Below are 25,721 nucleotides of genomic sequence, written 5' to 3'. Positions count from 1 at the left end.
TTGGATGCTACATGCAGTGTGTTGCTCCCACCTGACGGGATAGCTGTTCTTTGTGCCTGGCTGGTGGGAAATGCTGGGAGCTGCAGCCCTGAGCTGACCTGTCTCCAATAGGAACCACTGTCCTGTGTTTTCCCTTCTGCAATCTTTCAAATCACCTTCCCGTCTGACTGCTGTTTTGTAAGTTCTCATGAAAGTTGTTTGCAAAATGCTGCTATGGCAATTTTCTAGGAAAAGGAGGGAAATGGTGCAGTGTAACTGAAGGCAATGTGATGCATTACGTTATATTTAGCCTTCCCACCTCTGGTCTTTCGTCCTCTTTTTTTTTTTTTTTTTTTTAACGAGTAGCAATTTGAGAATAAGTCAGTTGAGGTGGTTGACTGGTCCTTGGCCTGCAGGGCCATGCCAGTATGTCAAGAGATGGCTATGCGATGATGTCTCAATGTCTCAGACAATTTGTATGTCAAGTATTGCATGTTGGCCAGTCTGGCAGATTCCTCTTTAACACTTGTTAGTAGCATAAGTTCAGATCCTAGGCAGGCAAAACCTCCTCTGCAGCCAGTGGGGATGGGCTGAGGCACGTCCTGGTTTCTCAGGCCTGCTCCAGATTGCAGAATAACCCATTGCCATGGACAGGAGCAGGCTGCACCTTCTGAAGTTGCTTAGTCAATTTGGCTCACTTAGCAATGGTAGGATGGGTATAGGAGCATGGCTTGCTTTGTCCTAGAGAGATATATTTCCAGGGACGACATCTCTGCAGATACTGAAAGATGGGGCTGGCTCTGATGTCTGCTTGTGTTCTCCTTAGGGACTCAGGTGGAATCAGTAGCTCATTTGAGGTGGGCTGCTGGATGGCAGTGCAATTGTATTTTGATACCGGAGGGAAATCCAGTACTGATTACCTCTGTCAAGGCTAGAATGGGCATGGAGACTTCCACAGCGGATGGAAAGGGAAAGGAGCAGGGATGGAGGGTCTGTGGATCCATGGCCTTCCACACGTTGAAGAACAGAGGCAAACTCACCCAAATCAGCCGATAGTGACCAATCACAATGGTTCTGGAGTGCCTTTCTGGACAAGCACTCTCCAAATGCATGCTGGAAACAGAAGTTTCAATGAAGTGAACTTCTGTTGTGTGCCCTGAAGCCAAAGAACATTTATTTCAGGAAAATCCCGGAGCTAGCAGTGATCTTTCATATCCTCTCCTTTTCTGAGGCACATGGTCAGCTCTGGCACTCTCTGTGAGCCGACCCTTTGTCTTGGTTTTGGCTTTGTTTCTGTCTTGCCTTGGTTCATCGCATGTCAAATTACCTTCCTCCTGGTTGCCTGCCAGGATGGGGCATGGCCAAAAATACAGCAGAGCAGGACCTACCACATGCATGGCCTGCTTTCACTGGCCAGATACAGCTGCACAGTCCAAGCCTGTGGTCCCAAAGCTCTTTGCTTATCCTGGAAGCAGGCAGGAAGCCTCTTGCCTTCAGTTACTCTTTGGACTAAGAAAGCACTGTGTGACTCGTCCTGCAGCAGGGCGGGTAAGTGATGCAGACCTGCTGCTCTCCAGGCCATCTGTCCAGCCTCTGCTGGAGAAGAGGAACTGCTCGCTGTGCCCCCTAAGCTGTGTTTGGCCATCCTGCCATTTGGGCAGACCTGCTGCCCTTTTTCTGGCTTGCGCATCAATATCAACTGCCTCAGGCAACTACCCAACGCATCTTTCATAGTTTTGCAAAGCAGCCACAGCTTTCCTTGGCATGGCCAATGTCATCTGTTCTGCATGAATGGGGCTGACCCCGCATCTGGCATATCTCCACACTGAGTGAGGGACCGAGTACTCCACTAGCATGACCATGGAGTGGGATTTAGTCACTGAAAGCTGTGGCTCTGCCCTGACATGGTTGCTTTTGAGCTAGACTGAGTCAGTCAGTGCATCTGGATCCACAGGGTCTGACAGTCATGGTGTCACATAAGGCAGTTTTTGACTTCCTGTAGCTTCAGTGTCAGTGGTGGCTGCTCCCTAGGTGGAGACGTTTTCTCTGGCAGCCAGCACGCAGCTGAGCTACCTCTGAGTGTCTGCCCCAGAAGGGGAGGGCTGGATGGAGGTCGGTATGTGGGGCAGATGCGGTTCGTGCAGGTGGGAGGTCTCCCCTACCCTGTGCAAGCAGCTGTCCTTCTTGCTCTGCCCTTCCCTAACTGCAAACACAACCCCAGAGCTCAGCCTCTGGCTGGTAAATGAGCCATGGTTACTGGAGAGGCAGCTGGGGCCGTGCAAATGTGCACTGTTGCTCACTGGTAACAGCCTGCCTCAATGCATGTGCTTTGTCTGTGCCAATGCACCATCAGCAAGGTGGAGACATGGCAAGAAAGAGCATTGACATTGTAGTTTTCTCTGACTTTAGGAGGCTTGGGAATGTAATGGTCTTAGAGGCTCAGAGAAGAACATTTCTACCTCACTGGAATGTCTGAGATTTAGAAAATCTTTCTGTCCTGCAGCAGAACAAGCTGTCTGCATTTAGAAATACTAAAAGACATGTCTTGAGTCAGTCAAAATGTTTTTGATGTTTTATTTCAGTTGTGACCTTTTAGTATGGGCTTGGAGATTTTTTAACTATAACTCAACTACAAGCTTTGAAATGACATGTCTGAATAATTTTGAAATTTTAATCTCTCTCTTTTCTTACCCGGAGACAATCTTCTCCATTCCTTTCCCCTGCAAACCCACAGTTTTCACTGGTCTAAGCGAATATCTACTTCCTGCTTAAAAAATCAGTCAATATAATCTAAATCTGCTTGATTCAATTAGAAAGGGCCTTTGCAGAGTTGTAAAGTCAGTGAGTTTATCTCTAGAATGCTAAGAGGAGGCAAAGAGGTCACCAATGGACATAAAATTAACCCCAGAAAGAGTTTGTCCTAGCTTCTGGTTTTAAACACTGGCAATTCTGTCTTTGGACTGAGTCAGGTAATCACAGTAAGAGGCCTCATAAAGCACCTAGAAATTATTTGATAGTGCAACACCAAATGAACAGAGATGTGCATCCACATGTTTTACAGTCCTGACTACAAGCAGAGACATTAACTGCTCAGTCACTGGCAATTGGCTCCAAATCCCTATAAAGGCCTTTAAGAAAATGTATGTTCTTGAGATTTACCACCAGCCCAGACTCCCCTCATACTTGGCCTTGTAGCTACTTGACTAATAATGTGAGACACAAGGGTATGAGCCACCCAGTGGCTTAGCACCAGAGAAAATCTATTCGTTCCTTGCAGACCGTATTGGTTTTTAACCAGCCTTTACTCCAGCTCTGTGTCCCTAGCATGCAGAACTGTCTCTTTGGTGGTAATTTACTGAAATCAGGGGAGTTTCATGGTTCTGTCTATGGATCTATGGCCTAGAGCTTCCTCTTGCCTTTCTGTGGCCCCATATGCCATGCCACAACTTCAGCCTGGTGCTGAAGCTTGAATGCCCCTGAGCAGGACAATGCCTCCTCTGAGGCTGGCACATTAAAAAGTCTGGATGTATACATATTCATATGTGTTTTGATGATATACGATGCCTCAGCCTGAGGAGGGTCGAACCAAGGTGCAAAGGAAGCCCAGATACAGCAGAGAAAATCTCTGCCATAACCAATGATAACAGACCTCAGCAATTACCCAATTAAAGCTAAACCCATCTTTAATCAAGACAGTTAATTTAAGAAGCCTTTGGGATTTTTTAGAGAAGGATGAACTCCTAATCAGCGCAGAGGGAATTGCTCCTGTTTGTTCCAAGGATGAATTTACCCCCAAACTTGCAGGTGCTAATCTTGAGAAAGGGAATCAATCATTAGTTTTTAATAAAGAACTTGTTCCTTGAGAGGTGGGAGGAGGGACCGAAATCATTTCCCCGGACGGTTTGGAGTTCATTAGTGCACTGATCAGGGGAAGTGTGCGAAAAAAGTGCAGATGAATATTCCTTATTTAACCTCCAAACCAGTAATTCAGAAAAAAAGCAATTTCTTCTAAATCTGAGTTCCAGGTGACTGCCTTTTATCTGAGCTCCATTAAATTATTCCCCTGCTAAATTCTCACGAAATAGGCTGTTTGCTCCAGCAGCTGTTGACTCCCCGAGTTCATTTTGCAACTGAAACGTTCTGGTTTTGTAAGTAACAATCCATCTCCCCCGGCAAAGTGAGGGGCTAGGGGAAGGTGCCTGTGCCTGGGCTTCAGCTTTCCCCACTGAATCCCTGTTGTTTCACCAACACAGAGACCGGCTGGGTGAGCTGGTTCCTGCTCGTCTCCCTGGCCGTGTGCAGCACTGGAGTATGACAGAGAAATGTGAGAGTATCTGGCAGCAGTGCTGCCTTCTGCAAAGTCAGGAGGCAGTGTCCTCAGCATCGCTCACTGCACAGGCTTGCATCTCGTCCCTCCTGCCCTCACTCCACCACAGTGTCTCAGCCAGGTCTCCTCTCTTCAGCCTCAGTTATTTTTTCCTTCCTTGGTTGCCCTCTGTGATTCTTCCCCAGGGTTTATTTCTGTGTGGCAACCACTACAGCCAACTTTTCTACCGTCTCTTGTTTATTCTGGATGTGCACACTGCAAGTTTCTTACAGAACCCTTTCCAAAAATACAGATATATTTACTTTTACTGACTGTGGTCAGATCAGCAGTTCCAAAATCCCGTAGGGATGGAGCATTAGGGGCAGAGAGAAGTGATAGGCTAGCATGCTCTGCATGCCAAGTGCAGCTGGCTGAAAATAGCCTTGACCTTTTTATAAACTGAAGTATTGTCTGGCCCCATTTTCACTGCCCTGACGTGTTAATGTGCTGGGGGCACTGGGCACAAGAACTGCCTCAGCATTTCTGGGATGCTCTTTGCTTGGGGCATGTTTACCTTTATAGATTTCTTCCCCTGCATGAACTCCGAAGCAAATGAATATTTTATAAAGCTTTTTATATTTCTAGCTATCATTTTTATGGCAAATTGAGCACCCCTCATATCGCTTCTCTTCCTTCCTCTCTTCGGTGACCCGACAGCCATCGGTGCCTAATTCCTGCCCTCATGTACCTCACCTTCTCTCTCTGCTGTCCCCCAGGAGGGTTCCGTATCCACGACCCCATGCGTGTGGCTTTGATGCTAGCAAATAGGCTCTGAAGGGCAGCTCACATAGCTGGAGCACCTTATCATATCTTCTGAGTTGTTCTGCCACAAGCAGCTTGAACGTCTGGTTTATCTCCTCTCAAGTGATAGTACGCTGTTTGTCAATCAGCCTTATTTAATAACTACCACACCGCAGGTGGTTTAGCAGCCTGAGCATCGGGGCTGAAATAGCTGCCTGAACTGGAGGCCTGGGCCTGAACTGGGAGGGAGCTGCTGGAGCCTTTGGGATGCTCGGGGGCTGCGGGAAGGGGGCACAGGGGTGCCTGGCTGCGTGGCCAGCTGTGTCAGCCTCTGTCCTTCTGCAGCGTACCAACTCTCCAGAGCAGCAAATTTTGGTTTTACAGTGGATTATGAAGACAAGGCTGGAGAATGTGAAATCCTCCTTTTTCGCTTGGGTAATTAAAGAACCCAGGTTATTTTGCCTTGGGAATACAGCTCTACCTGCCTGGCTTGCACCAACGGCAAGGCAAGCTGCACTTCAGTGGCAAAGTGATTCTTGTATGCACAGAAAGCGGAGTCTCAACAGCCTCTGAAGGGTTTGGTATGCACAGGAGGACCAGCTTCTCAGAGAGGCTGAGTAGTCAGTACAGCACGTCTCCCTCCTCCTTGCCTTTCACCAAAGCATAAATCTGATTTTAGGAATTAAGCTGAATCTTGAAATAATATGGCACCAATTCTGATCACTGATCACCTTTGGTAAGTTGGCTTGATGCAGCCAGCTTTTGGTGCTTTTGATTCTCCAGCAGGGAGCTGTGAAAAAAGGAGGATGCTTTAGTGCTCAGAGAGACCAGGTCTGCCAAGGATAGCTCCAACACGATTCTGTTTTCCTCCCTGAAGGGCCACCCATTTCTGCAGGGTCCTTGCTCTGGAGCACGTGCAAGCAGGAAAGAAAAGCCATCAATAACTCCACTCTTACAAAGGCGGAGAGCCATATAGCAAATACAAAAGACCCCTCTAAAGAAAATGAATGAATTAAAGAGTTAATAACTCCTCAGGAAGCTGTAAGTTTGCATACAGAAATCAGAGTGGGGAGGCTCACCAGTACATTTCTCTGGCCAAACCCACAGATGAAGATTAATTGAAAGCCTTCAGGGACAACAAACAGAACAATGTTACTGTGGGGCCAAGAGCCTGTTTTGCCATTTGTTCTCTGCATGTCAGCGTGGTATTGCTGCTGTGGATACAAGAAGAAACAACCTTATACTTGTTCCCTGAGTTTACCTCAGACACATTCTGAAGTTTAAACAGTTTGTAGTGCTCAGTTTTTTGTCTTGGGCTGCTTTCCCACTCCCATCATGGAAATCCCTCCATGCAGGGACACTCCACCAAGACGTTTCTTTGAGAATTGCTACAGGTATTCCGGTAAGTAACGTGCTTTGATTGTGTTCTGTCCTTTCCACATTCCCTGGATGAGGAGTGCTTCAGCAGATGGATGTCGCATGAGGAATATTTGTGGGAGTGGGCTGCTTTGAGGCACCAGTCAAAAATATCCGTGAAAGTGCCTGAGAATGAGAGCTGTGCAAATCTGCACTTGGAACCTGTTTCTGAGTTGAAAGCTCATCCAGATGACAGGCTCCGAAGTGTATGTTGTAACCTATCTGTCCCGTCATGCCTGCTTATATTGCTAATGCTGTCAAACTACCTGAAACTGTTTGCAGAAATTACAGGATGTGTAGTTTTGAAAAACAAATAAACCTAAAGGGGGAAAAAAAGCGCTGTTTATAGGGAAAAAAAAAAAAAAAAAAAAAAGCAAAAGGCAGAAAATGAACAAGCTATTATTATTTATTGTAAATTAATCACTCATCTCCAGATCTGACAGAATAACTCAAAGGAGGTTGGAGTCTCTTTCTGCTCTATTTTCAGCCAGTGCTGGAAGCAAAAGTGCCAAAAATCTCTCTGCAAAGCCTGTTCTGATGAGATTTCCAGCCAGTTTCATGAATCAAGTTGGTTTGGATTAACTGTGAATAAGCCCTTGGGCAGAACTAGCGAATCATGGGTTCATTGATCACAGACACTTCTGTGCGTGAGACCTGACCCAACACTCAATAAAGGCAATGAGAAACCTCCTGGGGCAGCTTATCCTAGAGCTGCAGAGCCTCTTTGCAGTTCTCTCCAAGACAGCTGGAATCGGCTCTTCCCAGGTGCTGGAAGCTGGACTAGGGTGAATCTTGCTTATGTCCACAGGCCCAAGTTATGGGGCTTTGTGTCAGGCTCAGGGTCACTGCACACTGGTCATTACAAAACAAACAAGAAAACACCAGGTAGTAATTGAAATGTGGTGAAAATCAAGCTCATCTTTTCCTCCTGCTGCTCAGATGCTGGGAAACAACCCAGCAGCAGTTATCAGGGATGGATCTCCTTCTTCTGGGAATCCCCGTCTTCTGGGATTGTTTAACTGTGGGGACAGTTTCAGGGCTGCTCCTGTAGGCTGTCTACACAGTAGCGTTTTTTAAGTTAAGCATTTGTGTTTATCCCTGTTGGAACAATTTCTAGTGGTGCTTGCTCTGAGCCCAAAGGTGTCCATAGTCAACTCTGATATTTGAGGAGAACAGTGCTTCAAAAGGCTGCCTCTGCTGGCGTGTGATGTGTGTTTCATATGTGATGGGCTGCACAAGAAGATCATCTGAGAAAGCTGGGGAACTTTTAATCCTTGAGACTGAGCCCAGCCATTCACTGACTTAGGTTTGGGATTTGGGGACCTCCGATTCAACCACACCTTTCTCTTTTGGCATCGAAGCCAAGAGCAGACTATGTTCCCTTTCCAACCCAGAGGAAGCCAGAAGCCTTATAATAATAGTAAATAAATAAATAATAATAATAACAATAATAAACAAACAAACAAACAAACAAACAAACAAAAAACACAGACATTTTTGCTTTAAAATAAGTTCCCCAGTATGGTAGAATGACTGATTTGATGAGGTTTCTGTTATCAAAATGATGGAAATCCTCTGAGACTGTCCCCTACTTGGCTTTGAAACGCCCATTTATGCCTGGTTCCTCCCATGCATCTAAATCCCAGCCTAAGCTAAGCAGAAAGTTTGTTGCAGCCACTGCTTCAAGACATGGATAAAACTTTTCATAGCCCCCTGTGTATTAAGGACATTTTAAAAACACAAAGTAAAACATCTACAGAGTAGCAGAACTAGCTATGGAAACAAGTATGAGATGAGGAAGGGCGTGAATTAGTGAAGTTTGGGTCTTCAGCAAGCAGTGGGATAACTATTTAGTGAGGTGATCTGCGGACCCAGCTGAGCTGTAGCTGGGTGGCCGTGGTGGAAGGCTGCTGGGGGCTGGATTTGGTGGATGCTCCTCAGGTGCCAGGTGTTAGCTCTGTGGCACAGGGGGCAGCGGTTGTGTCTCAGGGTGGTGTGAGGCACAGAAGACCTGCAGGGCAATGAGTCCAACACTGGGAGAGCTGCTGGCTCTCTTGCTGCTTCTTATGGCCATGCTGCCCTCCTGGTTGTGCTTGCTGTACTTGACTGCAAATCCTGGCAGCTCTCAGTAGGCAGGGGATGCTAACATCCTTGCTGGTTTTTCTTTTTTTTTTTTTTTTCCATCTCTTTTGGTGTGTGTTTGTGCATGGGTGCATGCTTATGATCACAACCAGCCCCTGTCTGGAGGACTGATTTGTAATAGAAGAGGGAGAATACTGTAGGTTTCCTATCATATTACAACCTCTCTTTTAAGCCCTTCTGAGGAAGGAAGGAAGGAGTTAATGTATTCTCCAGCGTTTTTATCGTTCCTGCAGAATAATCACCGTTTTAAAGATGCCTGCCTTGAAATTACAACATAATCCTCTGCCTGACTAAACCCTAAAAATCTGGTGGCTGGTAGATAAAAATCATTGAGAATGATCATTTCATTTGAGGCATCAATAACTTCAGCAGAGCTGCTAGGACAACCCTCAACTGCTCAGAAAATGGCGAAGAAAAATTTCCCATGTCAAGTAGCTCCCTGCTTGGCCTGCCATCTCCAGCCGTGCTGGCTGAGGCTCCTGGGGAGTCAGATTGTCTGGAGGTGGAAACCCACTCCTGAATGGCCTCGAGGTGTTGTGTTTTCCTTCAGGGCTTTTCTTTTAGAGGGTGGATGGTCGTGTGTCATTCCTTCCTAGCCTGTTGGGTAAGTCACTCGCCCTCACAGCCCTCAGTTTGGGGGCTGATGCAGGAAGACAGGCTGGAGCGAGCCTTGTTTTGAAGGAGTCTGTGCTGATTAGGGTCAGATGCTATTACCTTAGGGGCAGTTAATTGAGGGGTATCAATAGACAGCAGGTCATTTATCTCTCTAATTTTCCTTTCCCGTCTGTTATTTAATAAAACAACCGAGAGGGAAGCTGTATTAACTTGGCTTTTATCTTTAATTCTGTGATTGTAGTAAAAGCTGGTGTTTGAGAAGTCACTGAATACAGGATAGAATTGGTTCTGTAATAATAATAATAAGTTGTTTTTCCTCTTTGAAAATAACTCTGGTCTTTAGCTGAAAGATTTAACTGTTGCTGGCAGTCAATCAGCCAGCACAATTCAGGCTCTGAGCACTTGATTAGAATAACTTTAAGGAAAATTGCCTCCCTGAATCAAGTAAGGATCCATTAACCTGATGAAACAGGGTTTGCTTATCTGAGAGGTTAAGACTGAAAACACAGCCTGGGCTGCATTAGATGAGACCTCTTTTGGAATGGCATAAAGACAGAAAGTAATAAAAACACCATCTGTCCTGTCTAGTCAATCAGATCTAGTATAAGAGAGGAATTATTCCTCTGACTTTACTGTTATTAGATCGTCTGTTTGTTAACAATGGGAAGTGTCAGGAATGCTGAAAACTGGTTCTATTGCCTCAAATTATTTCTAGGTGTCTTTATCTTGAAGAGAATGAGTATTAATCTGAGTTTATACAGCAAAGAAATATTTCTAGCTGAATACAATGCTAAGGCGTTCCATGTTGAATCTGTTTAGTGATTGATTGTTAGATGTAAAACTGGATGAGAGACAGGGAAAGAGTGCCATGTACACTTTGCTTCTGAGAGCGACTATTTCTATAAACAAACCTCTTCTTGCAAGTTGCCAAGCACTCAGAGGTTTCCGAAGTCAATTGAATACATACCCCGTGAGGGACCCTCTGCGTGTCACAGGGCCGGCGTGGCCAGGTCTTATTGTGTAGTCTAGGTGTAGCCGAAGGTCACGTAAAGGGTGAATGATGTTTTCAACATGGGTTTATTAAAGCTAATAAATGTTGGTACTAATGGATTTCTCTGTCACTAAGTACCAGTGTGGTCTCCTCTGTTTACCAAGAGCTGTGCAGAAGCACTTGAAGACATCTGAAGCTGAATACTAAACAGCAAAGGCATCAGCTACAGACACAGAAGGTGTCAGGGGTGGTGGACAGCCTGTACCAGCATGTCCCCAGCACCACTGCTGCGGTGGAAACACCGCTGTCCCTTGTCAGGCTCCAGGGATGAGACTGCAGTGGATGCATTAACGGGCCTGAACAGGCACATCTTCCCATCACCTGGCAATAGCTGCAGCTGGCACATGCTGATGCTGCCTGCAGCCCATGTGTACAATTTCCATCTTGCTTTTGCTCCCTGTTTGCCAGGCAGCTGCTTTCTCCAGGGAAATAGGTTTAAGGAGAGAGCACGTGTTAGAACTGGTAAAACCTCTGCCAGGTGGGTTTTGCTCTGGTCTAATGCAGATGGGGCTGCAAACTGGGCTGCGAACTGTCAGAATATGCGGAGACCCAAAAGTTGGAGACCCAACTTTTTTTATTTTAAAGGGGTCTCTAACTGTCTAGTTTTATGCTTCTCCCTCAGGGACCTGATAGAGGGAAACCCGTGGAGCTGCTGAGAGCTGCTGACACTCCCCATCTGAACAAACTGGTCCTTGTGGTCACTGCGGGGGGAGGCTGAAAAGAAAGGATGGCACTGCCAGCTCATTAGGAAAATGCAGGGAACCAGAGTTAACAAATCTTGGATGAGCCCCTGACCTGCATGGCCCTTGGTGTGGCAACAGAGGGAGCTGGTCCAGCAGGATCTGATTAAAATCTCAGTAGAAATGCCAGTCCCTAGAATGCAGAGGGCCGTATCATATCTGTGCATGCATCTGGGAGGAGTCACCGCTGTAGAGCTGAGATCTCTCTGGATTAGATTTTTTTATTAGGACAGAGATATTTTAGGGATTTACATGTTCCCTGGCCCTGGCAGCTTGCTTTAATGAAACACTGGTTATACAACAGCAATCCAACTCAAGCTTTAGTCAAAAAAAAAAATCAGCTGTCCTGAGATGTGGTGAGAATTCCCTCTGTGTGGTGGCAGAGATTTGAAATTGTGCAGTGCGTTACCTCTCCTGACACGGAGAAGCTTGCAAAGAAAAAACAATCAGGCTGTTTATTGTGGATGCATGGAGGGAAAAAAAAAAAGAAAAAAAAAAAAAAAAAAGGAAAGGCTGCAATTAATGCTTGCCCTGAGATTCTCCCAGTTCTGCAGCCAGATTAATAAATGAAACTGTTTACCCCAGATGCATGGAAGATTGGTTCTGCTCATCTCTCGTTTTATGGCCAGTGGGGTTAAGGCTAGGAAACCTGTGAGATTTGCTCATGGTGCCTGATGAATATCAGAGTCAGAACTGAACCCTGGCATCCAGCTGCCCCATCCGTCAGCTGTGCACCCTCCTCCGCTGTCCGACAGCCCCCCCGTGCCAGGCGTCCCTGCGAGTGGGCTGCGAGGAACCGACTGCTTGCAGGACTCCAGCATTTCTCATTACCAGCTGCCCCTCGCTAGCGGTGAGTAAAAGCAGCGTTTTACGGGAACTTCCCACGGCAGTATCCATCCCAGAGGCTGGAAGCGAGCACACAGAGGAGGGCAATGCACCCCAGAGGTGACTGAGACACTGAATGCAACTGTCCTTGAGCATTCCTCCAGACCTGAAGCTGCTGCAGGCTGCGGTAACTTCCTCAGTATCCGTTTTCCCTCTCTGAGCCTGTGGCAGAATAAATCAGTATTTGTTTTTTCTTTCCCTGCCTAAAGGCAGGGAGGACAGCTTGATGGACAGACTGCTGAGCTGGCACACATGAGGTTTCAGCGGGGACTGCCTTCATCAGGACAATTTTTCCCTCTTTTGCTCATCTCTGAAGTGGAGATACTGATACCTGCTCAGTGAAGTGCCCTGACACCTGCTGCTGAATGGCACTGTGTAAGAACCTGCTTATGACACCACCAGGGAGAAACTGTTCACCAAACAGTCCTTAGGTGCCTTTCCAAAGTTCTGACGCACCACAGCCATCGTTCTTCCAGCTGCAGGGGCCTCCCACCTTCCCTTCTTGCTCTGTGAAGGGGATGATCCAGCCCCAGGCAAGTGGGCTGGGCAAACCTTCAGGTTTTTCTCTTTCCAGGCTATCTGTATTATTCAGAGGTTTTGAGCAAAGAACCTGAGTCATGCCCAAGCCATGCAGCTGTGGTGTTGGGCATGTGAGAGACTAGCACACCTTCTTTGTTAGGGGCATAAAAAAGACATTCAGAGTTTGGCACTTACACCCTCAGGAGTCAAACAACACTGAGTAGGGAGCTAGAAGCTGAGCTCAAGGTTGCCTTTTACACTTTTTTTTTTTTTTTTTTCCCAGAGCACTCTCTCTGTTGCTGACTTTACATACCTGCGTGAACAGTAAAACTAGGTATGTTTTAATCAGGGGCTGTCTCTAAGAAGTGACTTGCATTCTTTAAATCACTACAGGGGACATGAAGGACAGCAAATACAAACATCCCAGGGACCAGACGTGCCCTTGGGTCCAGATTGCCTGGGGCACCTCGATGTCCATTTTTCTTTGTCTTGAATCTGCAGAAACCAGTGCTACCAGTGCCCTCTGAGGCAGGACACAGTACCTTATCGCATGGCATCAAGTACAGCGTGGAAACTTGAGGGGAAAACATGTGGAAAGGAATACAAGAGGTCGCTTAGCCCCAGCTCACCTTACTGGCAGCCTGAATAGTTAAATTATTCCTGGTTTTCTATGCAATATATATCTTTCCTTACTTTATACTTACTGTATACTAAGTACTTATGGTATTTACTTATTTTTAATCACTGGTCTGTTCCAAAGGACTTCAAGTTTAATTCTGGAGTCTAATTTTTGCAATGATTTCTGTGATGCTCCCATCCTAAGAGCCTAGAATGTAGTTTACATTTGTGATTGTACTTTCTGCTGGCTTTTCTTCTTTTCCTGCCTCATCTGATCAGCTCTATATTCTGTGTTTTGCTTGAACATTCCCTCCAAATAAAGAGAAATATCCTAATTTTTTCATGCCATGACAGTCTTAAAAAAAGTCCTTTGGAAAGAAAAGCTGTTTCCAGATGTGTTTTCCGCCCCCCTAATCTTCTAACAGAAGTCACAGGCATTATCAAGAAAAGCTTTTTATTCTTCCGAGCAACTATTCTCTTTCCACCTTTTCTTTTCTATTGCATTGTCTGGCCTATAGTGCTCATTCTTCTTTTCTGCTTGTTTTTCACACTGCTTGCCCAGAGTCTAATACTGCTAGCTGTGCCACCCTCTACTTTTTACTTATCTATGGTACTCATAATATGACTAATGCTCCCTGGATCCTGGCCACACATCCTACATTCCGGATTTAAATCCTTCTTACCAGCTATCTTTAATATATCTGGTATGAACAGTCTGCTCTTTTGTAGCCATAATTAAAGTTTTGCTTCAATCCTCCTTTCGCTCACAATTTACCATCACCTTTTTATGAGCTGTCTGTGCTGTTCTTCCTTTCAGTTCAACCTGTGCATCCCTCATTGCCCTGTCAAATGACTCGTCATCCGTAGGACTTTATTCCTTGCTTCACTTTGGAATTTGATCTGCAGTCAGCTTGGGCCGCTCACTGTTGCACGTGCAAGTAGCTACTGCTGCATGTGTCCTTTCACTGTAAGGTTCGGATGTCTCTCAGGGTTTCCCTCGAGCATCTTTCTAGTCTTCTTCCCCTGTTCCCCTGGGCCAGACTTCGTTCAGCTAATAGCAGAGTTCGGTAGCAACTGCCTGTATGCTTGTAGCCATGATGATATTTTGTATTTTGAGGAGGTGAGGAGAGATACGGGGCCGTGAAGCAGGTGGGACTGGGATTTCAGTGCAGTGAGGAGAGGAAGAAGGATGTGAGTGGCTTTGGGGCAATGATGTGTGGTGATGGAGACTCCACGTTATTGCTTAATGCAGAGAAATGGCTCACAGTGAAATTCTTTGTCTGTAGAAAATATCTGGGACTTTCCCCTGCAAGGGAAATATCTTAGATCCTCTCTGAAAGGAAGTCACAGCAGTTTAGCGGAGGTTATGAGGGGGGGAGCAGAAAGGAATGAACAACAGAAGCAGGCCAGAAAATATGTCGATCCTCCTTCAGGCGGCTCGTGGCTCTGAAGTGAAAAAGGGGCTGGGAGAACGGCATGTCCGTTTTATGTCTGCATTCCTGTGTGGCATGTGAAGAACCAGAAATTGAAGCCAGTCTGTCAAAAGGTGAAGAAACCTTGGGTCTTCTCACAATCATAACTGCTAACAGATGTGCATAGTTAGGGCCAGCTCTGTAGCTGGTGTACAGCCTCAGAGGTCTGTCTGGTTTTAGTGCCAGCTGTAGGTCCTGTCTAGTCACAGGTCCAGTCCCTGTTCTCATCAGGTAGTCATCACTTTATTGAAAGATTGTGTAATTACAGTACAAAGCAATTGCCTCTGGACATCCGTGAGAGGTGCCAGGGTTAGAGGCCGCGTTCATGAAGGTGGGTTCCCCGGGACATTTTGGCAATGAACAGGGACTTCGCTTTGACTTCAAGATCCAAAATAAATGAAAGTTTAACTATTTTATTGGTGACCAAAGGACTGCTGTTGGAAGTGAAACATTAACAGGAAGACAGAGCACCAAGAGGTTCAACGAGGGTCGTCTTCAGGCACAGCAGAGCTGGAGCAGCAGGCATGGCAGAGAAGGATGGCATGCTGCAAGCTGCAAAGGGAGCCCAAGTTGGTGAGAGAACTTTTTTTTTGCTAATCATAGAAGAAACTGAAGCAGGGATGAGAAGTTTCTCTGATTGGTACAAAACAAAAATATAGTAAAGTACTATAAAGGTATGACCAGTGTATGTGAATTCAGAATAAGACTCATTAGAAAGAGACCAGTGTGGCTGAGCTGAAAATCAGGAGGGAATTGTACCACAAGATGAATGCAGATATAAATGAACGGATCAGTTGGGTATAAACAGATTAACGTGTACAGCACTGCAGCAGGAAGCAGCGAGACTCTAAGCATTGTAAATGCAAAGGGAAAATGCAGATTGTCCTCCTATGAATTTGGGGATCTGAAAAAACTTGAATGATGAACTGAAAGTCGTAGAATAATGTATTCATGGGAAGTTCTGCCTGTTCAAGGCATCTGGTAGCTAAATATTACATTTAAGCATGAATCATCATGCAGATTGCCCGCTTGCATGAAGGACAACTCAGAAAAGAGGAGAGCTCACAGAAAGCAGTCCTTGCTTTCATGTTTACCAGCTGAAGTTGTTTAGAACATGATTTTCACAGAAATTCAGGAGGGACAAACTTCAGAAGGGCACCTCATCCATCTGCCTGTCAGTTATTTTTCTCATCTTATCATTGATGAAATGGAGAATAGTTGATATCTGTGCCTTTTTTTCCTGACAACAGGTAGGGGTAGCATTTAGTGATTTTCTTTCCTGAATTTCATCTTAACCATTCCAAAGCCACGAGGTGGTTTCTCCCATTTAGCAACACCATTTTGAATTAATTGCCTGTTCTCCCACAGGCTCACCCCATCTTGCTTCCAGACACAAAGATGAGCAGCACACTGGCTGTGCTGATGTCCTCTTTGCTCAGGGAGAAGCTGAGGACCTGTGTTTTATGCCTTCCCAATCTGATGAAAAAGTACTGCTAGCTACCCTGTGAGGGATTTTCCAGTTGCTCACTGTACGGGTATTTCATCTGAACCCTGTTTTCCTTGTGAGACATTAGAGAAACTGGAGTCAGGATGCATCGCATCCACAGCTGCTCTAGCTCTTACACCACTGATCCTGTCACCAAAGAATAAAACAATCTGATTTGAGAGCGCTTTTGCCGATCCAAAATGGCTGCTTTGCAATCCTTACTCTCCTTTTGGTGCTTATAGAAGGGATTGTCTGATCAGGTGTCTCCCCAGCTATGCAGGAACATGCCTGGGCTGTCCCAGCCTGCCATTTAAAGACAGGGGTGAAGTTTCTCGTGCCTTGTGGCTCAAAAACTACATCCAGCACTTGAAGAGAAATTCATCAGGTTGTAAAAATTTGAGCACATTTTGAATATCCAAATATTCTTTAAGTGGTTTTGTCTCATTTCACCCATATTTAACTGGTTCATTTTAATGGTGTTAAGTATCTTGGTTCTTTTTTTTTCTAAGCGAAGACAGACAAAAAGAGCACAACATTTCTAGCTTCTCTGGATGAGCTTTTGTTTGCTCGTTTTCTAGTTTAAATAAGACTTTCATTTCCCTTCCTCTTTCTCCAATATTGACAGCATTTCTAACACCTTTTCTTATTGCCTTTTGTGTCCCCCGCTAGCTGTAATTCATTTTGTGCCTTAGCTTTTCAGCCTCTATCACTCTATGCTTGATCTGTTTGTTTATACTCATTTCAGAAATGCCACCTTATTTCCATCTGTGGTACAATTCCTTCCTGATTTTCATCCCAGCCACATGGGTCTCCTTCTATCAAGTTTTATTCCGAAATCACTTGTATCTGAGTTGCTTGCAGATTTATTCTCCCTAACTTGTTCTCGCTGTTTGGCATGAGTTGCCATTTATTTCCAGACTTTTGAATTCCTTTTCTACCTTTCTGTCTGAGAAAACCTCCTGGCAGCTAATGGCCTAAACATCTCTGCAGTGTATTTGACAAGTAGCACGTTAATCCCACCGACTGATGTGTTTTTTCATGCTAGTATTGAAAAAAAAAAAATCTTTTAGCTTATGTAAAGCACAGGGCTGTGTACACACACAGAAAATATAGCTGCAGGATGCTGAAAATATTAAGGCATCGCATTGCATCGGTGTGGGAGCCCTGCAGAAGGAGTGAGAAACCTTTTGTCTTGCTTTTGTTGTAGTCCTTTAATAACTTGGCTGTGTTTGCCCTGCTCACCTGCGCATGGCAGAATACAGCAGGCCTCTACTGGGGATTGTCTGGAGGTACTTTGGCTAAGAGATACCCCCAGGCAGCTCAGAAATATTCCTACTGCCTTCTACATGGTGTTAGGCTGGAAGGACTCGAGTACGTGCTGGCCTGGTCGGCAGGAGACAGGACCACAGTGCTCAAGGTCTCTTCTGGCACTGCCCCCAACTTTGGGTATGCTTTTGGGTCATTCTTGGGTTTAGTGAGTCCTAGCTCCCTGGAGCCTGTTTGTGACACCTGAGAAGTGACCCGAGTGAAAAGCAAGGTTGCACGGAGTAGGAAGTGTAGGAAGTGTTTGTCTTGTAGGGAACCCAGAGGTGGAGGTGGCCTTTTGGGTATAGGAAGTAGAGATAGGGTTTGGGGCTGCTCATGGGTGCTGGCCGTGCCCTCAGATTAAATTGGCCCCAGGGAAAGGCAAGGTTATTCTGGGGAGCTGGTGTGGAAAGGTACCCTGAGTCAGCAAAGAAATGATTTAACACGATGCAGGTGTCCGTGACATCCAGCGTCCAAGTTTTTGGCGTGATGAGCGTTTCAGTGGCCATGACTTGGGATGGGTGTGTGGCTTTTCCGTGGAATGAGATCGCCTCAGAATAAACCTGCCATTACCACGCTGGGAGGGAGATGCACGCCTTGCTCCTCAAGCTGCAGGCTCCAGAGGTGGCTGGGTCTCAGGATTTTTATGCAGCTCACATCTGTTCAGCATACAGTGCCGTGCTGGGCTGCTGCACGTAGGATAGCTGGGGGCATGCCAAGCAAACAGGAGGGCTGTGCCACAAAGTGCTGACAGCCCCAACCTGTGAACGATTTCAGCTGCGTTCCCTGACTTCCTGAACTCTGCAGTTGTCTTTCCTAGCGGCATCTCCCTCCCCTTTCTGCCCTGGCTGCAGAAATGTGCTCAATTAGGGTTAACTCAAACTGAATCAAACTTCATGCCTGAGGTTGGAAATCTTCCCAGTCAACTCACCACAGCCACATAGCATGGTGGGAGACAAGGCGAGAGGGGAGATGAACGCTTTTCAGAGAAACGAATCCAAGGAAACTTTGTTCACTTTTATTTCTGCAGGAGATGATCCCCCCAAAGGAGATTTCCCTGTTCAGAAAAAATCCCCGGTGAGTGTTACAGCTGGTCTCCTTTTCTTTGCTTTCTGCTCAGCTTGCTCTAAAAATTGCAAGATCTCTCTGTTCTTTCCTCTTTTGTGCTCTAGCTAGAGACAAACACCCTTTCTTGCAGAGCGTTGAAATAAGCATTAGTGACTCAAGGCAAAAATCCCTCCACTAACCTGATTAAGTTAAGAAAGGACAGCTTAAAGGGGAAAAAATGAACTGTCTGCGTCTTTGGGATAAAGGGTAAGGGTCCTCACTGCTGCCTTTTTCCTAAATGCTCCTTTCCTTGTGGGAAAAGACTTCCTTCAGTGAAGTGAAGGGGGATGTTGTGAGCAGGAGGGAGGGAACTGGGGTGTGCGTTTGCTTAGTTTGATGAGACACACCAGGGAAGGGTCCCCAGCTTCTGTCCAGCAGAAGGAAGGACAGAGACAGAGGACAGGCCACTGATGCCTATGCCAGAGCCTCAGGCTTACAGCTTTGGCTGTGAGCTAGAGCCAGATTCAGCTCGTTTTCTTACCCTGCAGCTTTGATGTTTGTGTTGACTTTCAGGCTAATTCTAGTTGGGTGCTTGGCCTGAAAATACTGTACGCTGCATTGATTTGGGGGAGAAAAGGGCTTGTTCTGAACCTGCTTTGACTTGCAGGACAGTGTAGTAATACTTGCTCTTCCAGTCAGTCATGTCATTAGCAAGCCAAATCTTTAGCTCACAACGTGAAGTAGTGTGTAGACAGTAATTATTGGCTATCTACAGCTCCTTAGTTCCCTTTTGCAGTGAGCCAGCAGGAGAGAGGGGTGAAAACAAACATCTGCCACTGGCACTTTAAATGAACTTTTTTTTTTTTTTCTTTTTTTTTTTTTTTCCCTCAAAGACACAGAATATCAACTTCCAGAGTATCCTTAAGAGCTCCATAATCCTGCAGATCCCAGGCTTACCGTGGTTAGCTAAGCACAGCACAGTACCTGTGTGCTCCTGAATCTGGGTTTAGCCTCTTTGCTTTTGCTGGGGCTTTCTGCTGAGCAAGGTCCTTCTCTGCAAAAGCGAACATGCTGCATCCAGCTCTCGTCATGGATGAAGGCCGCCCACTTTTGGATGTCCAGGCAGGCCGTAGGCAGGTCAGTGATACAGCAAAGTGAATACCCAAGGGCTTCTGCGTGTGCTGATGCTATCTCATCGCATACAGGCCAGGTGGAAGTATCCCTGCTTGTAAGTCCATTGCTCTGTGCTTGTAAGCAATTACTCAAGGTGCTGGCTCAGGCACTTGGGCAGGTTTGGCTGGGAAGTCACTGCCTCCTGCTCTCCTTTCTCTGCTTGCCCCTATTCATTGTTAGGAGGTGCCTGTCCCAGAGCAGGAGTAGCTGAAGTGGGCCGCCGCCAGGGTTTCTGTTGCTGCAGGACACCGCGAGGCACATGGTACCTTCTGCTGTTGGAGCTGAATCCAGCAGGGTTTGTGCATCGCGTGTGGAGCAGTGAGCTCAGGCAGCAGCGACCCTGACACCTGGCTGCCTTGGGTTTGTAGAGTCACGCTCTGCATCTCCGTCAAATGATATTAAATCTCGTGGGTACTGGTAGCGAGGGCTGTGAAACAGAGGAAGAAAAATATCCCTGGTATATCATTTTACTTCCAAGTTCAAAAAATGCCTCCGAGCACCCACAGGAAACATTACTTGCCTCTTACATCTTTTCCTCTGTATTATGAAGGGCTTCTTGGAGAAAGGTACTCAGTGTGTGTCTGTTTCTGTATTTGTGCATTTGCAGCTTATATATGCTACTGTTTTTAGGCTGGTCTCAAAGCAGGAGGCCCCAGTGCAGTTTCCAAGGGAGCCCACTCTGTCTTACAAGCCATATGTTGAGCACGATGGTTTCAGCATAAATAGTAAATGAAGTGGATAATTACATATTTATTCAAGTAAAGCAAAGAGTCCAAGGATTTCTTAATAAAAAGGCATTCTACAAATAGTGAGAGAAAAGTATTTCAAAAAAGGACAAAAATGCTTGTCTTTAGAGATGCTGGGTTAGTTAAGTAATGGAAAGCGGGTTTTCGTTAGGGGTGTTGGTTTTTTTTTGCAGCCAGCCAGCCAGCCTCTTCTCTTCTGTGGCTCTTCTGTAGTCTTGAGCAAGACAGCATCATTACCTAGAGTCTTGTAACCTCAATGCCATTGCTTGGGAAATCCAAACAAGCTCAGGTCTCGTGGTGGAAAGAACCTGAATAAACATATCTCTTTTCTTATCTGTGTTTGCATTTGGGGCTCTGGGAAGTACTACAGGAATTCATTATTTCTGACAGGAGGTACAGAAATGCATATGAAGGGTTCATCTCACTTCACAGGCCCACACCGTGGCTGTTTAAAACCACGGATAAAAACGCAGCTGGTAATCTCACACCCACCTCATCCCTCACCCTGTGCAGGGCCAGCCTGTCTCCCCCACTAACTGGCAGGGCCGGGCAGTGCTGTGAAAACCTGCTCTCCCTGCTGCGAGGCAGTGGAGTTAAGCAGCTTCCAGCAGCTCCCAGCTGCTTAGCTGGGACTGCCGGGGGGCAGCAAGAGGGCTGGGGGCCCGCACAAGGTCATGCTAAGACTCGGCTGTCCAAATGCCATGTATTTCACTAGGAAACTTCTGATTTTAGCTGGAGAAAAGGTAGATTTAGTGAAAGAGTGGCCAGGCTCAGACAGGTTTGAGAAGCCCGTGGTTGTTCTGTTTGAATTTTGATTAATAAATTGAATTATCCGTAACCACGACAGCATTCTTACAATATGCAATAGAGGCTGCGGCTGATGCTCTGCCTCAGGGAACGTGGTGGCACAGTTTGATGTGACTGGGCTGCAGACACTGAGGGCAGTGGTCGCAGGGGAAGGAGCAGCTCCAGGTGGGAGCAGGCAGCAGCTCCCTGGGGGCTGTCAGCTGCTGAGGCGAGGCCTGGTGCGAGGAGAGGCAGCTTTCTGGGGAAGGGCAGTAGCTCCATGTGAAGTGTAGGAAAAAAAAGGCATCTGAAGGTGGTTTTGCATCTCAGTGGGGTTTTATATTGTAGCAGAGAGGCGGTAGGACCCTTCTGCTGGAGCTGCAAGCATGATGGGCACTAGCTGGTGGTCTGTGAGTCCCCATGGGCTTCCTTACTGGGCCAACACCAGTCAGGCTGATTCACTGGGGATCCCTGACCAAAGCAAGACAGCTGTGGGGTCTCCTCATGCCTGTGAAGATTGAGGAGACCCATCCCACAGGCCATATAGGCAGCAGTGAGCACTTGGGTTTGGAACTGGCCTCCTCTCTGCTGTCCAGGCACCATGGGTGAAAGCTTTCACAAAGCTGATGGGTTCTGGTTTGTTTCCCGCAGAAACTCTGTGGTTCCAACTACCCCCTGAGCATTGCCTTCATCGTGGTGAACGAGTTCTGCGAGCGCTTCTCCTACTATGGCATGAGAGGTATGTGGCCAGTGTCTAGGAAGAGACTTTTCCATCAGTGGATTTCTGTACACACCAGCCTGGTGTTCCAGGATTGTGCTGTATGTGGTCACAGTTGTCTATCAAAGTAAGTTGGTATTTTGGGATGCAGGCATGAACAATGTGCCCTAACATGGAAGCTAGACCTGCTCTGAGCAGTAGTGACTACAGACCTCAGTGTCCCTTCCATTTTTTTTAATATAATTCTCTGTCTTGAATGTGGTTTTCCAGTGTGTGATGTGTTTCAGTTGTGTGCAGTCAGAGCGTCAGAGGACTGAATCATTCAGGCACCTAATTCGCATATAGAAAAAATGCATAAACAGAACTACAGGTTAGGGTAGGATAAGATAAAAAATATAATTTCCAGCTAAACATAAATGTTTATGAGCAAAGAAAACCTGGTACTGGCATATCTCATTTGAGCGTTTCCTGTGTCAGGGATTATGAGGAACAGGTTTGAAAGCACAGATCTTTCCACAACAGTGCTCATAGCTGCTACACAAATCAGTGTTTTTCTTGTCACTGTGATGTAGTTTCCTGCTAACCTGCAGAGATGCACATTAATTATCTGATGTGGTCTGCTTGCTTCCTTTTAGCTGTCCTGACGCTGTATTTCATAAGCTTCTTCCACTGGGATGAGAATCTCTCCACTGCTGTGTACCATGCCTTTTCTGCTCTCTGTTATTTCACACCTGTCATTGGAGCCATCATGGCAGACTCGTGGCTGGGGAAATACAAGTAAGTAAAGTAATCTCTCTAATTCATACAGAATACATTTATGCCATGCAGTCTGCAGGAGGTTCAGTGCTGCATGTGCTCCTGGTTTTGAGCTTGCCCAGGGTGCGGCAAAGACGTGCTTGCAAAGGTCAGCTCCTCTCTGTTAAGGGATGAACAGCTGAGCTGTTTGCTCACACTGTTCTGTGCTCCTCTTTTTCCCAAGGACCAATAGGCAACAAAGTTCAAACAAATTAAATCACACCAGGTTCCTCCACCCTCCTTCCCCATGCACCTTGAGAAAGCTAAGGGGTAGTGGTTAACCCCCAGCTAGCCGAGATCTGTTGCTGAGACGGACTCAAGGCTGGTGAGGAAGCAGTGTCATCTGGATCTAGTGGTTTCAGATGATATGTCACTAATTGTACCCACTTATTTATGCTTTCTCAGCACAGGGGATGTGTGAGCACACACATTTTTTTCCCAGAGTAATCAGGTTCACTCAAATCATCTCCCTTAGCATGTAAGCAGGTAAACTCTCCCTGAGAAAACTAAGGAGTCCTCCCTTAGACTGGTAAGCTGTGGGGCCATCATCTGCCCAGAGTGGTGGTGAGCAGCTGGATACAGGACATTCTTTCCTTGGCACTGTCTGTTCGCTGCCTGAGGAGTCTTGCTGTCAGAGTGATGAAGTGCAGCTGAACCTTTCTCTATAGGACTAAGTGAATCTGGCAGGAGAGACTCAACATGGAAAAAAAGCAGCTGCTATCTGCCTTTTCAGCATAGAGCTTTTAAAGGGATATCAGTATTCTTTTTTCTTTGTGCTCAATTGTAGTAATTCTCCTGTCCTTTAGAATGAAAAAAAAAAAAAAAAACAAACAATTGGGAATTTTATTAACTTCATTATTTGAGGTTTCACCTAGCGATGTTTGTTGCTTTTTGAGGGTATTTATCTTGCAGCAGGGTGATGTGAGAAAATAAATCATTATGCAGATTTTTGTGCATTAGATAAAAGACTTCCCTATGTCTTACTGGGTGGTGGCTTTTACTATAGTAGCTGGGCCTGGCCAATACCCAGGACAGGATAAAAGATTAGAGGGGCTTTTATGAATGATCTGTTGTGGCTCTAAGTTAGCTGTTGCAGCCAGGGTCTGGATATGTCAAGGACCACATCTGTGCCACTAGTTTGGATGTGGCAGTCTGGTGGCTTGAGTGTGGGCAAAAGTGGGCAAAAGACCCTACAGATGCCTTCCAGTGTAGGGATTCAGTTAAGTGCATGCTACAAACTGCCAGTTAGTAGTAGTCTGGAAATTGAGTTGGACTTGAACAGTGCTTGCCTATTTGCCTATATCTATTTGCATGATAAGACTGGAACATTTTTAGTTTATTATGCCCAGCAGCCTCTGCAAAGAAAATAGGGTCTCTCCCTCCTTAATCTCAACACATTTGACTATCTCTTTCTTTCAGTGTGCTCAGTGCTGACACAGAAGAGTTATAGGTGTCTGCGATAGCAGAGATATGGACAAAGCAGTTCCTTGTGCATCTGCCAAGTAGACCTTCCATATCAGGAAGCACAGGCACACTCTGTTTTCAGATCATACGTCACCCAGCACCATCAGTCACTGCTGTTTGCTTTGTTCACAGGACAATCATCTACCTCTCCATTGTGTATGTGGTCGGCCATCTGATCAAGTCAGTGGGCGCAATTCCATCCCTGGGCAACCAGGCCGTTCACGTGTAAGTAGCTGTTGAAGCCATAACGCTGTAGGAGGTTGCAGTGGTAGGTGGCTGACCCAGGACTGTCAGACTGACATTTGTTTCGCCTCCATGAGGACAGCAGTCTAGGGACCGTGCATGGGTTGCTTTTACCAGGGAAGGGTTTGGGATGTCTGAATAAGCAGAAGAGAGTGTTCAAAGTGTGAATGCAGCAGGAGGAGTTGGAAAACACCCCTGAGACCGAGCCCTTTGACACAGGGATTTCTGACCATGCCTGTCTGCTACAAGGTGCTACTGGAGTTTGGTTTCCTCCATCCAGCTTCCTACACCAGCTTCCTTTCTCCCTCATTTTCTCATCAGCACTGGTGCCCAGCTCAGCAAGGTTCCCTTGTGTTCATGGGAACACAAAACCCTAAATACACATTTTCTGATGTGTGACAGAGGAATGGTCTGTGTCACCTCCAGGGTACTGCCCTTCTTGCCCTCTAGATTCCAAAATTATAGGAATTTCAGAGTAGTTCTCCAGCTGATGTCTCTGAAACCACCAGGCTGTTTTTGCCTAGGTACTCGGGGCTCTAAAAATATGTGCATGCAAGCAGGAGCTTCTGGTTTACAGAGCAGCCTTTCTTTTTTCTTTTGTCCCAGACCTGACACTTGGTTCCATACAAATATTGCTGTCGGGCCAGCAATGGGATTTTGAGAAGCACTGGGAGGTGGAAAGCGCCCAACAGTCCAATTCAAACAGTTTTGCTTCAGTTATTCAAACTGGAAGTCCTATATGCAAAGGCTTTTGTTTTTTTTTTTTTTTTTTTTTCTTTTTTCTTTTTTCCTCAATTGATCTCTGTAATCTTTTGTTCTCAGATGAGTGAAAAATAATCCCTTGATTCTTCAGTGTCTGGTATGTCCACTGGGCCTTGGAACAGCAAGAAACTGACAAAAACTTTTTGGTTAATTGACTGATACTGAATACAGAATGAATACAGAAATGAGAATTTTTTATTTTTATTTTTTGCTACTTAGCTTGCTTATCATCACTGCCCATGTGCAAAAGACAGTGATATCAGAGGAATTGTGGTTGGGTGATACTAACATGCTCTCCTAAGCACTGGAAAAGTTCTGCAATGGTGTTGTTTTTGTTCTTGCATGAAGCATCCTGTCTATGGTTGGTCTGTTTTTGATCGCCCTTGGAACGGGAGGTATCAAGCCCTGCGTCTCTGCATTTGGTGGGGACCAGTTTGAAGAGGAACATGTAAGATTTCATTTATTTCCTAAACTCTGCAGTGTCTGGTTGCTTTATGAGGATGTTCGTGTGATCAGATTCTTTTGTACTAGAATGAGGTCCCATTTGCTAGGAAAAGATGTAGTAAGATGGTTTGCATGAGTCTCGAAAGAATCGGGATGCTTCAGGAAAGGAAAACACTAATGGAATGGGGTTTATATCAGGAATGATAGG

The 25,721-nt window shown here is 46.0% G+C and overlaps 1 protein-coding gene across 7 annotated transcripts in view; it reads left to right on the top strand.

Annotated features, from left to right (window-relative positions):
- The window catches only part of SLC15A2 (solute carrier family 15 member 2), a 60,290-nt gene that overhangs the window by 2,835 nt on the left and 31,734 nt on the right, over nucleotides 1-25,721 (top strand). The window contains exons 1-7 of one of the 7 annotated variants that reach the window (XM_035331918.1): nucleotides 11,542-11,900; nucleotides 12,252-12,366; nucleotides 18,366-18,412; nucleotides 21,739-21,826; nucleotides 22,441-22,582; nucleotides 24,197-24,289; nucleotides 25,418-25,517. In XM_035331918.1, the coding sequence (XP_035187809.1) occupies nucleotides 21,820-21,826; nucleotides 22,441-22,582; nucleotides 24,197-24,289; nucleotides 25,418-25,517 (342 nt within the window). In that variant the 5' untranslated portion in view covers nucleotides 11,542-11,900; nucleotides 12,252-12,366; nucleotides 18,366-18,412; nucleotides 21,739-21,819. Of the gene's footprint in view, nucleotides 1-6,245; nucleotides 6,489-11,541; nucleotides 11,901-12,251; nucleotides 12,367-14,969; nucleotides 15,118-18,072; nucleotides 18,413-21,738; nucleotides 21,827-22,440; nucleotides 22,583-24,196; nucleotides 24,290-25,417; nucleotides 25,518-25,721 lie in introns of those variants that run through there. The other 6 variants (XM_035331912.1, XM_035331914.1, XM_035331916.1 and 3 more) reach the window with 6 other exon arrangements.

The sequence above is a fragment of the Oxyura jamaicensis genome, chromosome 7 (genome assembly GCF_011077185.1).
Source record: "Oxyura jamaicensis isolate SHBP4307 breed ruddy duck chromosome 7, BPBGC_Ojam_1.0, whole genome shotgun sequence".
In the NCBI taxonomy this organism is placed as follows: domain Eukaryota; kingdom Metazoa; phylum Chordata; class Aves; order Anseriformes; family Anatidae; genus Oxyura; species Oxyura jamaicensis.
The sequence above is the reverse complement of the archived record's forward strand: the minus strand, read 5'-3'. Positions and strand labels throughout refer to the sequence as shown.